Here is a 15,218-nt window from a genome sequence, read left to right on the forward strand (position 1 = left end):
CAGGCTGGAATGAAGTGGCACAATCTCAACTCACTGCAACCTCCGTCTCCCGGGTTCAAGCGATTCTCGTGTCTCAGCCTTCTGAGTAGCTGGGATTACGTGCATGTGCCACCATGCCTGGCCGAATATGTCATTGTAAGCCATTTCCTTTTCAGTTTGAGGACAGGATCATCCATGTAATGGGTGCTCCACAAGAATTTATTGAAAGTTAACCTAATGTCTTTTATTTTCAGCACAATATTTAACAATACTGCATTTCGTATCTTTGTGAATAAAAAAGTAGTCTGTAGATGACAGTACTGCTGAGTATAGTTGCGAAATAGCCCAGTCTAAAAAACTTACTAATTAATTGTTTAGTGTAGCCTAGATGAAGGTTTTACTGGTATTGTGCTGAACTTAGCTCTTTCCTAATAAACATTTTTAATAATGATATTGAATAAAAATATTGACGTCACAATTAGATTTTTCTGCAAAGTATCTTAATATCTAATAGGTAGATAATTAAAACCAGGCTTTAAGATGATTTTAACAGGTTAGAACCTTGGGCAAAAATCAACAGGGTATAAATCTGAAAGGATGTATCTTACATCCTGTGTTTGGGATGTACAATAAGCAAATACATGTGGTAAAGATCTGAAATTATCAGATCATTGCAAACTTAATATGAGCTTATAGGTTTGGCATAGACTTTGGTTATATTAATTATATAGACTTTGGTTATATTAATAAACTAGATGATGGGGAATTATAGCATTCCTGTTATGTGTTGGTCACTCAACGTTTGGAAATCAGTTTTGGATATAATCAAGTTTTATGAGGAGTTTGACAAACTAGTGTTTTTAGACAATGGTATGATAGATTTCTTAGAAACCAAGTGACTTGTAAGGAGTGCTTGGCAGAATTGGTAATTGGATTAATCAAGGGGAGGAAATTAATTGCAGTATTTTAGAATAAATAGTTTTTACTATTATATAGAAGAAGCAGCTACTGGTTTGGTATTTCTCTAGCACAAGGGTGGCAAACTATGGTCTAATCTCACTGACTGTTTTTGTAAATAAAATGTTAGAATGCAGTGACTGTTTTTGTAAATAAAATGTTAGAATGCAGTCATAACTATTTGTTTACGTATGACTGCTTTCATTGTAATAGCATAGTTGAGTGATTGTGACAGAGACCATATGGCCTGCAAGCCTAAACTATTTACTGTCTGACCCTTTATAGAAAATGTTTACCAATTCTTTCTGTAGAAGCTACCAAGACCTATTGGTACAAGTTGTAGGAAAGCTGGCAGTAGAACAGTGTGAGACTTTTGTTTATTATTTTTTCTTTTTATAAGAGATGGGGTCTTGCCATGTTGTCCAGGCTGTTCTCAAACTCCTGAGCTCAAGCAATCCTCCTGCCTTGGCCTCCCAAAGTGCTGAAATTATAGGCATGAGCCACCATCCTTGGCCTTGTGTATTTATTTTTAAATAGAGTTATCAGTCCTGGAATGGACATTTTGTATAAGGGATTGGAACTTTTGTCTTTTATTGGATTTTTTTCAAGATGGGAAGTTGGAGTAGATGATTTTCATATCAAGATTTAAGGTGGAAAAAGTAACCCAGATCAAGTAATTATTTTTCCTGTTTTCAAAATATATATATTCATGTTTGATTATGCTATCCTTTTGAATATTATTGTTAATTTTATTATATTCATTAATAGTGCATTATAGTCATGTAAGAGAATGTCCTTATTTTCAGGAGATGCATGCTGAGATATTTTAAGCATGCAGTGGAATTGTATTTGCAACTCGTTCTTAGATCAGCAGAAAATAAGTATATACACATGTACACATATGTGACATAAATATGGCAAAATTAATTGAATACACTTCCCCATTTATATAAAAGCATTTTGATCAGCCAGGTGTGGTGGTCATGCTTGTAATCCTAGCACTTTGGGAAGCTGAGGTGGGTGGATCACCTGAGGTCAGGAGTTTGAGACCAGCCTGACCAACATGGTGAAACCCAGTCTCTACTAAAAATACAGAAATTATCCATGCGTGGTGGCAGGTGCCTGTAGTCCCAGCTACTCAGGAGGCTGAGTCAGGAGAATTGCTTCAACCTGGGAGGCAGAGGTTGCACTGAGCCGAGATTGTGCCACTGCACTCCAGCCTAGGTGACAGAGCGAGACTCCATCTCAAAAAAATTTTAAAAAAGAGGTACTATTGAACAATTTATAATTTTCAGCCACTTTCAATCAATAGTTCTCTACTATTTCTATAAAAGTTTAGAAAAAAAATTATGGACTACAGAAAAGAGTAGACTTGACGTTGGCTGTGAAGGATGGGTGGGGCAGGATTAGGATAAGTAGAGAGACTGATGAGAGTATTTCAGCTAAGGGGAGTTAAAAAGAATCACTTCTTGAAATAGAGGAGTGTGATTCCGAAACAAATTATTTCCTCTTTTGCTGAATGCTAATCATGATCACAGAATTTTTTTTTTTTTTTTTTCAGAAAAAGATGACTTGAAAAATAGAAATAAAACCTTCTAAAGAAATTTTATCATATCTATATAAAATCGTACCATGTTCAAAGAATGGCCTCTCACTTTATATCTTATTTAAATATACAGGTTTCCCTATTTGGATCCACCTAATGAGAGACTTATTTTGGAAGCTCTTAAACAACTTTACCAGTGTGATGCTATTGACAGGTAAAAAAAAAAAAAAAAAAATCCATAACCAAAACAGATATTCATCTCTTTTTAAACAGGGTTCTGAATACCTTTTTTTATCAGTAGAAAATAATTCGTTTAAATTGAATGGATTGTTTTACTTCAATTTAGAAATTGTCCTTAGTCTTTCATCACAATTCTGATTGAAAAACCACATGGTAAAACCCCTTTTGTTTACTAAATGTTGGTATCATTTAGCAAGTAATTTCTGAGTACATTTCAATGCCAAGCATTATGCTGGATACATAAAAATGATAACAGAGTCAGAGTCCTTGTTTTTATGTTAGTGTAATGGGGTAAGGTTTGATATTAATGATTATTATGCTCTCAGCACAATGTGTGGTGGCTCACGCCTGTAATTCAAGCACTTTGGGAGGCCAAGGTGGGTGGATTGCTTGATCCCAGTTGTTTGAGACCAGCTTGGGAAACCCATCTACTCTCTACTCTTTACTTTCAGTAGAGAGTAAAACCCATCTCTACTGAAAATACAAAAATTAACTGGTTGTGGCAGCACAGGCCAGTAGTCTCAGCTACTTGGGAAGCTGATGTGGGAGGATTTCTTGAGCTTGGGAGGTGGGGGTTGCAGTGAGCTTAGGAGATTGTGCCATTGCACTCCAGCCTGGGAGACAGAGCAAGACTCTGTCTCCAAAAAAAAAATTTTAATTTAAAAAATAACATTATTATTCTCTCATGTCTTCAGAGATATCCTCTTTTTTTTTTTTTGAGATGGAGTTTTGCTCTTGTTGCCCAGGCTGGAGTGCAATGGTGTGATCTCAGCTCACTGCAATCTCTGCCTCCTAGGTTCAAATGACTCAACTGCCTCAGCCTCTCAAGTAGCTGGGATTACAGGCATACAACACCATGCCCAGCTAATTTTTTTCTATTTTGGTAGAGACAGGATTTCACCATGTTGGTCAGACTGGTCTCGAACTTCTGACCTCAGGTGATCCACCTGCCTCGGCCTCTCAAAGTACTGGGATTACAGGCGTGAGCCACCACACCAGGCCCCTCTATGCTTTTGTAACATGTTCATATCTTTTATTCTGCCTCATTGTTTAGTTTTTGGATGTATTATGGCTTTTGACAATAGGGATTTAATCTTCATGTTTCTCTTAGCAATGACTACAGTATTTAATTTTTTGGGTTTTTTTTGTTTGTTTGTTTGTTTTTTGAGATGGAGTCTGGCTTTTTTCAGGCTGGAGTGCAGTGGCATGATCTCAGCTCACTGCAACTCTGCCTCCCAGGTTTAAGTGATTTCTCCTGCCTCAGCCTCCTGAGTAGCAGGGACTACAGGCTCATGCCACCAAACCCAGCTAATTTTTGTGGTTTTAGTAGAAATGGGGTTTCACCCTTTTGGACAGGCTGGTCTTGAACTCCTTGACCTCAGGTGATCTGCCTGCCTCAGCTTCCCAAAGTGCTGGGATTACAGGCCTAAGACACCATGCCTGGCCTAGTTTTCTTATATTGTATTGAATTTCTGGAGGTGATTTGAGGTAATATAAATTATATCTGATTTATTCTGAATGATGAATTTTACATTTGCACTCTCCCATTGTAGAAAGACTTAAAAACTTTTTATTTGTATTAAGGAGTGGCCATGTGACCAGATTGGGTTTATCTATGGTGGAGTTTCCTTTGCCTCCACATCTGACATGTGCAGTAATAAAAGCCGCTTCCCTGGATTGTGAAGATCTACTACTTCCAATAGCAGCAATGTTGTCTGTGGAAAATGTCTTCATTAGACCTGGTAAGATTTTATTTTGAGTTGTGTTTTTTAAAACTAATAGGCTTTATTTTTTAGAGCATTTGTAAGTTTACAGAAAAATTGAGTAGAAAGTCCAGAGGGTTCACATTAATCCCCTCAACCTCCCGCAGCAATTTCTCCTATTAACATCTTTCATTTGTATGACACATAAGTTACAGTTGGTGAGCCAATATTGACACATTATTATTAACTAAAGTGATCACTCTTTGTGTTGTAAATTCTATGGTTTTTGACAAATGCCTAATGACACATAGGTACCATTACAGTATCATACAGAATAATTTCACTGCTTTAAACATTCCTTATGCTTTGCTCATTCATCTCGCCTACTTTCCTTCTTATGTACCCCTGGCAACCCCTATATCCCTTCGTACAAACCCATTGATCTCTTTAGTTTCTTCATAGTTTTTCCTTTTCCAGAATGCCATATAGTTGAAAGCATATAGTATGTAACCTTTTCAGGTTGGCTTCTTTCACTTAGCAATATACATTTAAGTTTCCCTCATTTCTTTTCGTGGCGTGATAGCTCATTTCTTTTTATTGCTGAATAGTATTCCATTGTATGGAATGCGTTTATTCACTCATTATTAAAGGACACGTTGGTTGCTTTTCATGTTTTGGCAATTACAAATAAACCTGCTGTAAATATCCATGTACAGGTTTTTCTGTAGACATAGTTTTCAAATCATTGCTGGATCATATAAGAATATGTTTAGTTTTGTAAGAAACTACCAAACTATCTTCCAAAGTGACTGTGCCATTTTGCATTCCCACTGACAATGAATCTGAGAGTTCCTTTTGCTTCGAATCCTGGTGGCAGTAATGTTTTGGATTTTGGCCATTCTAATTGATGTATAGTGGTACCTCTTTATTATAATTTATAGTTCTCTGATGCCAGAAGATGTTAAGCATCTTTTAATTTGCTTATTTACCATCTGTTTATCCTTTTTTGATGGAATATCTGTTCAGGTCTTTTTAAATTGGGTTATTGTTAAGAGGTCTTTGCATATCTTAAATAGTTCATTAACAGATACATCTTTTATAAATATTTTCTCGCAGTCTGTGGGTTATCTTCTAATTGTTTTGACATTGTCTTTTGCAGAGCAGAAGTTTTTATTTTTGACGAAGTCTACCTTATCAATTATTTCTTTCATAGATCGTGTCTTTTTTGTTGTATCTAAAAAAGTTATTGTCGTACCCAATGTCAGCTAGATTTTTCTCTTTTGTCTTTTAGTATTTGGATGTACAGTTTTGGTACTATTTGTTTAAAATACTATCCTTTTTCTGTTGAAATGCCTTTGCTCCTTTGTTAAATATCAGTTGACTATACTTATATGGGTCTGTTTTTTGTCTCTGTATCTTGTTCCATTTATCTGCATGTCTAGTCTTCCACCAATACTACACTGTCCTGGTTATTGGAGCTTTATAGTAACTCTTGAAGTTTTGTTTTTCATCTTCAAAATTGTTTAGCTGTTCTGGGTCTTTTTCATATAAACTTTAATACCAGTCTGTTGAAATCCACAAAATAACTTGCTGGGATTTTAATTAGAATTGTGTTTGAATTAAGATAGATCAAAATGCAAAGAAATGACATCTTGACAGTATTGTCTTCCTATAAATGTTCATGGAATATCTCTTCATTTATTTAGATTGCCAGTAATTCACTGAGCATTTACTGAGGGTTTACCGTGCCTTAGCCCTAGAATAGAAAACTAAGGATAAACAAGTTTTTTGTTGTTGTTGTTGTTGTTGTTGTTGTTACGGATTTTCACTCTTGTTGCCCAGGCTGGAGTGTAATGGCGCAGTCTTGGCTCACTGCAACCTCCGCCTCCGAGGTTCAAGCAATTCTCCTGCCTCAGTCTGCCAAGCAGCTGGGATTACAGGTGTGTGCCACCACGCCCGGCTAATTTTTGTATTCTTAATAGAGACAGAGTTTCATCATGTTGATCAGACTGGTCTTAAACTCCTGACCTCAGGTGATTTGTTGGCCTCAGCCTCCCAAAGTGCTAGGATTACAGGTGTGAACCACCATACCTAGTCCAAAACTTCATATAAATAGAATTATACACTGTCCTTTCTTGTGTCTGGCTTCTTTTGGTCAACATAATGTATGTTAGATTTATTCATATTGTTGTATGTATCAATACTTTATTATTTTTATTGTTGACTAGTATTCCACTTTATGGACATACAGTTGTGCATTATCCTGTTGATGGACATTTGAATTGTTTCTTGTTTAGTTCTATTTTTGAGTAAAGTTGTTTTGAACATTCTTGCACAAAAGTTTTGTAGGTGTATATTTTCATTTCTCTTAGATAAAGTAAATGCTTAAGAAAGAAATTGCTGTGCCATTCAGTAGGTGTGTGTGCATCTTTAAGAAACTGCCAGACCTCTTCCCTAAATAGTTGTACCATTTAAAAATCCCATCAGCAATGTTTAAGAGTACAGCTTGCACTAAACATCATTCTCAGCATTCGGTTTTGCCAGTCATTTTTGTTTTACACATTCTATTATGTACCTCTTTGTGGTTTTAATTTGCATTTTCCTGATAACTAATAATGTTAAGCACTTTTTCGTGTGCTTATTGGCCATTTATCTGTCTTCCATTGTGATGTGTCTGTTAAAATATTTTTCCCATGTCTTTTTATTTTTAAGACAGTCTCACTCTGTCACCCAGCCTGGAGTGCAGTAGTGCTATTTGGTTCACTGCAACCTCTACCTCCTAGGTTCGAGTAATTATCTTACCTCAGCCTCCCTAGTAGCTGGGATTCCAGGCACCTGCCACCACACCCAGCTAGTTTTTGTATTTTTAGTAGAGTCGAGGTTTCGCCATGTTGGCCAGGCTGGTCTCAAACTACTGACCTCAGGTGATCCATCTACCTTGGCCTCCCAAAGTGTTGAGATTACAGGGCTGAGCCACTGCACCCAGCCCCATGTCTTAAATTAAAAAAAAAAAAAAAAAACTTTAATTCGTGGATTCTTTCTTCTGCCAGCTCACATCTACTATTGAGCCCCTCTAGGGCAGTTTTCATTTTTTTTCCTGTCCTTGTCAGCTCTGGTGGTCAGTCAGTGATTGGTCGGAGTTTGTACCTGAGCCTTTTAAGCCAGTGATGTTTTCTTTTTTTTTTTTTTTTAAAGAGAAAGAGAGAGAGAATAGGAAGGAGGAAAAGGGAAGAGAAAGAGAGAGAGAGAATGGGGAGGAGGGAGAAGGAAAAGAAAGAGGGAGAGAGAATGGGAGTATTGCTTTCTTGCCCAGGCTAGAATGCAATTTAGTAATGGGTATTGAAAACCTCTTTTATACTGATAATTATACTTAATGAGGTAGTCAGGAAGGAATAAGGGAAGAAGATAACAAACAAACAGCCAACTAATATTTAATTTAAACCTATGAAATGCTATGCGATTACTGAGGAGTGATTTACTTCCAATTATATAGTCACCTTTGGAATAGGTGTGAGGTGGTAATGTATGTTTTGTGTATTTGAAGTGGAGAGTTCTATAAATGTTTATTAAGTTTACTTGTTCCGGGTCTGAGTTCAAGTTCTGAATATCCTTGTTAATTTTCTATCTCGTTGATCTATAGAATCGTTAGCTCTTCTTGTTGCATTGATCCTTTTGCCATTATGTAATGTCATTCCTCGCCTCTTTTGATCTTTGTTGCTTTAAAGTCTACTTTATCAGAGGCGAGAATTGCATCTCCTGCTTTTTGTTTATTAGTTTATTTTTACTCTCTGTTTGATTGGTAAATCTTCCTCCTTCTCTCTGAGTCTTTGTGTATTGTTGCATGTAAGATGGGCCCGGATGCAGCATACCGATGGGTTTTGGCTTTTTATCCAATTAAAATATATATAAGTTTAATACCCGCGTTTGATGCTAGCTGGCTGTTTTGCCCATTAGTTGATGTAAATTTTTTATTGTGTTAAAGTTCTTTGCTTTTTGATATATTTTTGGAAAGGCTGATATTGGTTGTTCCTTTATATGTACAGTGCTTCTTTCAGAAGCTCTTGTAAAGCAGGCCTGGTGGTGGTGAACTCTCTACTTGTTTGTTCGCAAAAGATATAATTTTTCCTTCGCTCATAAAGCTTAGTTTGGCTGGATAGGAAATTCTGGGTTGAAAGTTCTTTTCTTTAAGGATGTTAAATATTGGTCCCCACTCTTTTCTGGCTTGTAGGGTTTCTGCTGAGAGATCTGCTGTAAGTCTGATAGGTTTCCCTTTATGGGTAACCTGACCTTTCTCTCTGGCTGCCCTTAGTATTTTCTCCTTCATTTCAACCCTAATAAATCTGGCGATTATGTGCCTTGGGGTTGGTCTTCTTGAAGAATATCTTTGTGGTGTTCTCTGTATTACCTGGAGTTGAATATTACCCTGCCTTGCCAGGTTGGGAAAATTTTCCTGAATGATATCCTGAAGAGTATTTTCCAACTTGGATTCCTTCTCTTTGTCACATTCAGGTACACCTATCAAACGTAAATTAGGTCTTTTCACATAGTCCCATATTTCCTGGAGACTTTGCTCATTCCTTTTCATCCTTTTTTCTGCATTCTTGTCTTCTCGTTTCATTTCACTGAGCTGGTCCTCGACTTCTGATATCCTTCCTTCTGCTTGATCAATTCGACTGTTTAAACTTGTGCATGCTTCGCGAAGTTCTCGTGTTGTGTTTTTCAGCTCCATCAATTCACTTATATTCTTCTCTAAATTGTCCATTCTCGTTAACATTTCGTCAAACCTTTTTTCAAGGTTCTTAGTTTCTTTGCATTGGGTTAGAACAAGTTCTTTAAATTCACAGAAGTTTCTTATCACCCACGTTTTTTAACCTGCTTCTGTTATTGGAACACACGTGTAATCTATGAAGCCTTGTTCCGTTACTGATGAGGAATTGCAATCCCCTGTAGAGGGAGAGGCATTCTGATTTTGAGTATTCTCTACCTTTTTACGCTGGTTTCTTCCCTTCATTATATATTTGTCCGTCTGTCGTCTTTGTAATTACCGACTTTCTAACTGGGTCTCTGACGTCCAACTTGTTGATTCCCTGCGCCGAAATCTGAGCAATCCACTGAGCCGGCCAAAACAGCGGTGTTAAGACCGATGGTGCTTTTTTGCCCGGGAATCTCCGGACTCTGCACCAAGAACTGGCGTGCTAAGGCACCAGCAAAACCGCCACGCCGGCCACAAGAGTCGCCCCGGCGACCCGTGGAGCTCCTCCACTGGGAATCTCCTGGTCCGTGAGCAACTAATATTCGTCTGAAAGTGTGGCGTCCTCTCGTTCTTTGCGCTTTCACTGGGAGGTACGCGCCCGAGCTGCTAATCATCAGCCATCTTGGATCTCGTCTCCGCCAGTGATGTTTTCATCTTCTACTGTTGAATCTGCGTTTGTGGTTCAGAGACTACTTTTATGGTTGAGGAAGTTGATGAGTTTGTACTGTGTAGGGCCAAGGAGTAGAGGCTCAGACATTCCCTCTTCATTTACTTCTCAGAAGGCACAGCTTTGAGCATGAGAACAGTCTTGTAGAACACCAGGAAGACTATGCTTTTAGCAGGTCTCTCTTCGTTTCCTTCACTGATCTCTCCGTTCAGTTTTTAGCTGGTCTATCTCTATTGGTGTCACACCAAGCTGTTAGTCTCCACTGATTGCTAGCTGCTGACTCTGTTGTTTTTTTACAGCGCCCAGGGCGTAAATTGCTCCGTAGTCTTGATCCAAATAAAGTTGGGCACCTTGGCAGGGGCAAGGTATTGCCAGTCTTTGATAATCCTTTCCTCATCCTCCCCAGAAAATAATCTCTGTGCGATGGAGCAGGAGCTGGAGGGCGTAGTGGTGGTAATGGGGGCCTGTTCTTCACTGGCTATTCTATTTGGGTTCTCCCTAAATAGCAGAAGCTTGGGGATGGGGAGGTAGGAGCTGATACTGTGGCTCACTGCACCTTCTTCAGCACAGAGCCTTGTGAGATGCAATGTCTGGATGTTCGCTGGCTGCAAACAAACAAACCTGGAATAAGTCTAGGAAGCTGAGAGTAGTGGGAACTACCACTGACCTGCTGAACCCCGTGGAACAATTCTGCAACACAGAGCTGTGGGGAATAGAGGACTGCATAAGCTGTCATTAGCTGTTAGGCTTTGATCTTCCCTATGTAGAAGAATTTAGGAGTCAGGGAAAGGGTGCTGCTTTCAGGCTGCCCTGAAGGCTCTCGCATAGCCCTTCCACACACACAGCTATGGAGGGTGGGGCGTTCTTCCTACTGTCCTTACTGAATTCCATAGATTAGGCTTGTGTTAAGCATTTTAATCAATCTCCAGAGACTTTGAATGATTGTCTTTGGTAATTTTGACTAGTTTAATAGATGGCTCTCTAGAAAAGAAGTTTCACCTGACTCCTCACACTACCATTCCCAATACAGTTGACCCTTGAACACATAGGTTTGAACTGTGCAGATTACTTATTTGTGGACTTTTTCCAATAAATATATTGGGAAAGTTTTCAGAGATTTGTGACAATTTGAAAAAACTCACAGATGAACTGCATAGCCTGAAAATATTTTAAAAAATTAAGTATGTCATAACATATGTGCATATACTAGTCTTTTATAATTTACTACCATAAAACATACTGTAAAACGTTAAAAATTATCAAAAATGCATGCAGGCCGGCCTCGGTGGCTCAAGCCTGTAATCCCAGCACTTTGGGAGGCTGAGACGGGCGGATCACCAGGTCAAGAGATCGAGGCCATCCTGGCCAACATGGTGAAACCCCGTCTCTACTAAAAATACAAAGATTAGCTGGGTGCAGTGGCGTGCGCCTGTAGTCCCAGCTACTCGGGAGGCTGAGGCAGGAGAATTGCTTGAACCCAGGAGGATGAGGTTGCAGTGAGCCGAGATTGTGCCACTGCACCCCAGCCTGGTGCCTGGCAACAGAGCAAGACTCCGTCTCAAAAAAATGCATGCAAACACAGACTGCATGGTGTCAGTCATATAAACAAATGTAAAGATACTGTGTTAAAATAAGAACTGCATGAAATTAATTTGTAAGTAGTACAGTAGCACATATTGTAATAATTTTGTAGCCAGCTCCTGTCACTGTTGCCCTGAGCTCAAGTGTTGTATCTGCTTAAAACACCACACTATGCTAATCATCTTTGCTTGAACAGTTCATCTCTCCAGTAAATTTTGTGTTGCAGTAAAAAGTGATCTCTCAGCCAGGAGCAGCGGCTCACACCTGTAATCCCAACACTTTGGGAGGCCAAGGCGGGCAGATCACCTGAGGTCAGGAATTCGAGACCAGCTTCGCCAACATGATGAAACCCCATCTCTACTAAAAATACAAAAATTAGCTGGGCATGGTGGCACATGCCTAGCTATTCTGGAGGTTGAGACAGGGAGAACTGCTTGAACCTGGGAGGCGGAGGTTACAGTGAGCCAAGATCATGCCATTGCACTCCAACCTGGGCAACAGAGCGAGACTCTGTCTCAAAAAAAAAAAAAAAAAAGTGATTTCTCATAGTACTCTGGTGTTTTTCATTATGTTTAGTACAATACTTCAGACCTTGAATAATACCATGGGACCCCTACTGAGTACTACTAGTGATATTGGAAGTGTTCCTGAGAAGCAGAGAAAAGTCTTGACATTACAAGAAAAAGTTGAATTGTCTGATATTTGTCATAGATTGAGGCCTGTAGCTACAATTGCACATTATTTCAGAAAGATGATTCATCTTGTAAATAGATAATATAAACTTGCAGTATTGATAAATACAGTACAGTACTGTAAATGTATTTATTTTCTCTTCTTTATTTTCTCAGTAACATTTTCTTTTCTCTAGTTTATTGTAAGTATATAATACATATAATTTAGAAAATATGTGTTAATTAACTGTTTATGTTATTAGTAAGTCTTCCAGTCAACAATAGGCTATTAGTAGTTAAGTTTTGGGAGGAGTAAAAAGTTATACATGGATTTTTGACTGTGTCGGGGGAGGGGGTTGACATCCCTAACCCCTGTGTTGTTCAAGGGTCAACTGTATGTATGTGTAGTTACAAATTCAAACACTACAAAGGTAGTTAAATGAAAAGTAATTAATAATAATTACTTCTATAATTATAAAAATAAAATAATTCAGTCTTATCTGGGGAAAGTTAATAAACAGGAGAAAATGACAAGTCTACTGAGACTTGTCCCTCCTAAACAAGTCCCCAGATCTGATTCCTAGAGACAACAACTGCTACCAGCTTCTTATGTATACTTAAAGAAATACTCTAGCTAGATATGTAAACGACCTAGGCATCTAAACTTGGGTCTTTAAGAACTTCAGCTGCTGCAAGATGCAGCTTGTTTTTGAGCATGTGACTTCTTGAGATCTTGTTACACCCTTACACCCAAAATGTGCATTGGTTTTTCACCTGCTTCTAAGTGCATTTATAGTTTTTAATCGGTTAGGCAGTCCTTTCTGGCTTGGGTGTTAGTCATTGTAGATCACCTAATTTAGTTTATTATATCCGTATCACTGGTAAACTGGCTAGTATTTTAAGATCTGAACAGTGAGTTAAGGTTTTTAAACATGGTCTGGCATAGTGGTTCACACTTGTAATCCGCTGAGGACAGCTTGAGCCCAGGAATTTGAACTGCAGTCAGCTGTTATCACACCACTCTACTCCAGCATGGGCAACAGAGTGGAAAAAAAAAAAAAAGATTTTAAACATTTAAACATCAAAATGATGATTCATCATATGTAGTAATTTCTCTCTGTTCCTATAGTAAACTGTATATAGATTGTCTGCTAGTATAGCTATTGCTTTAGAAGTCAGACAGTGGAGTGAGGGCTGTTAAATATTCTTTAGGTTGTAAACAGTATTGCCTAAAAATGGAGCAAATTTTAAATAACTACATGGGTTGGTTCTAATATTTTTATTTTAAATATTTTAATTGTAATTTTTTAGAAACAATGGATACATCATGTGTATGTGGTGCTTAACCTATTCCTCTGCCTCAACTCTGAGAACTGTTTTTATTGAAGCCTTTTCTATATAATAGTTTTGTTTTCTGATTGATTGCTGTATAGAAAAGTATTATACTATCTTTCTCAAGGGAGAAGTTCAGCTAATGTAGCCTTGTTTTACTGCTTCAATTTCTTCTTTATAGTTTTGCCTCATTGGCATCTACCTATTTGCATGAGGTAAAACTGATAATTCAGTCTCATCTGGGGAGAGTTTATAAACAGGAGAAAATGACAAGTCTACTGAGAAAATGAAGATGACAAAACTGTCATTTTGTTAGAAGATAAACTACATAATATGCATTTAGATGTTCCTATACCTACCCTGAATTTGGTGTGGGACTTTTGCCAGTTTTAATTTTAACTAATTAGGTTATTTTTGAGGGAAGAGGTAGGGACAGGAATGAAAATATGCTTTGTCTTTTAACTCTGAGAATAATGGTAGGGGTGGACAGAAAGGCAGAGACAGAGACAAGGTAGCCATGTGGGAAAGAGAGCCAGAGAAGCGATATGCTCTCTAAATTATTTTTAAAGTTAGAGCAAATAGCCACTCTAAACAGATCCAACACTGACTATACAGTTAATCTTCACAAAATATGAGCTGAGTTTAAAATTATAATTCACTAGATTTTATTGCAAAGTTATTCTTTTTTCTTTTTGGTAACGGAGTCTCGCTCTGTTGCCCAGACGGGGCTGCGGTGGTGTGATCTCAGCTCACTGCAACCTCCACCTCCTGGGTTCAAGCAGTTCTCCTGCCTCAGCCTCCCAATTAGCTGGGACTACAGGTACATACCACCATGCCTGGCTAATTTTTTGTGTTTTAGTAGAGACGGGGTTTCACCGTGTTGCCCAGACCGGTCTCAAACTCTTGAGCTCAGGCAGTCCTCCCACTTTGGCCTCCTAAAGTGTTAGGATTATAGGTGTGAGCCACCGTGCCTGACACAAAAAATTCTAACATCTTAATAAGAGATGGTGAGCCATGGTTACAGCCAAATTGTACATTTCTAGGGTTATCCAGAGGTAGAAATAAACTGAACTGTTGCTGGAAGCTTCTCTAAGGTATCACAACGCAGGGGACCCAGGCAGCTGGGGCTCTACATTTCCTCCCCTCCCCTCCCCTTCTTCCCTTCTTTCATGCTTTCCTTCCTTCCTTCCTAGACAGGGTCTTACTGTCTTCCTTTCTTTTCCTTTCCCTTTCCCTTTCCCTTTTTCCCTTTCCCTTCCTTTCCTTTCCTTTTTCCTTTCCCTTTTCCTTTCCCTTTTCCTTCCCCTTCCCCTTCCCTTTCCCCTTTCCTTGAGATAGGGTCTTACTTTGTCACCTGGGCTAGAGTGCAGTGGAACAATCTTGGCTCACTGTGGCCTTGGGCTCAAGTGATCTTCCCACCTCAGCCCCCCAAGTAGCTGGGACTATGGGCATATGCCACCACGTCCAGCTAATTTTTTTATTTTTAATAGAGGCAGGGTTTCACCATATTGCCGAGGCTTGTCTTGAACTTCTGGATTCAAGCAATCTGCCCGCCTCAGTCTCCCAAAGTGCTGGGTTTTCAAGCGTGAGCCACTGTGCCTAGCTACTCTATATTACTATAGCAGGAAACGCCATGATTCTAGGGATTCCAGGAGGTACTGATTCTTAGGTAGGCTTGTCTCTTAGTGTTGAGAGCCAGGATGGGGTCAATGCTGGAGTCTAGTGCAATTTGACTTTTGGCACAGTATATTCTGGGGGATGGCAGTTAGGTGCTTGAAATGAGATATTT

The 15,218-nt window shown here is 38.8% G+C and overlaps 1 protein-coding gene across 1 annotated transcript in view; it reads left to right on the top strand.

Moving 5' to 3' along the window:
* Positions 1–15,218, top strand: part of DHX40 (DEAH-box helicase 40) — a 49,878-nt gene that overhangs the window by 22,798 nt on the left and 11,862 nt on the right. The window contains exons 11-12 of the mRNA XM_012445415.2: positions 2,616–2,696; positions 4,307–4,464. Of these exons, the coding sequence (XP_012300838.1) occupies positions 2,616–2,696; positions 4,307–4,464 (239 nt within the window). The remainder of the gene's footprint in view (positions 1–2,615; positions 2,697–4,306; positions 4,465–15,218) is intronic.

Source organism: Aotus nancymaae, unplaced genomic scaffold (genome assembly GCF_030222135.1).
Source record: "Aotus nancymaae isolate 86718 unplaced genomic scaffold, 86718_ANA_hifiasm-v0.15.2.pri h1tg000018l, whole genome shotgun sequence".
Classification (NCBI taxonomy): domain Eukaryota; kingdom Metazoa; phylum Chordata; class Mammalia; order Primates; family Aotidae; genus Aotus; species Aotus nancymaae.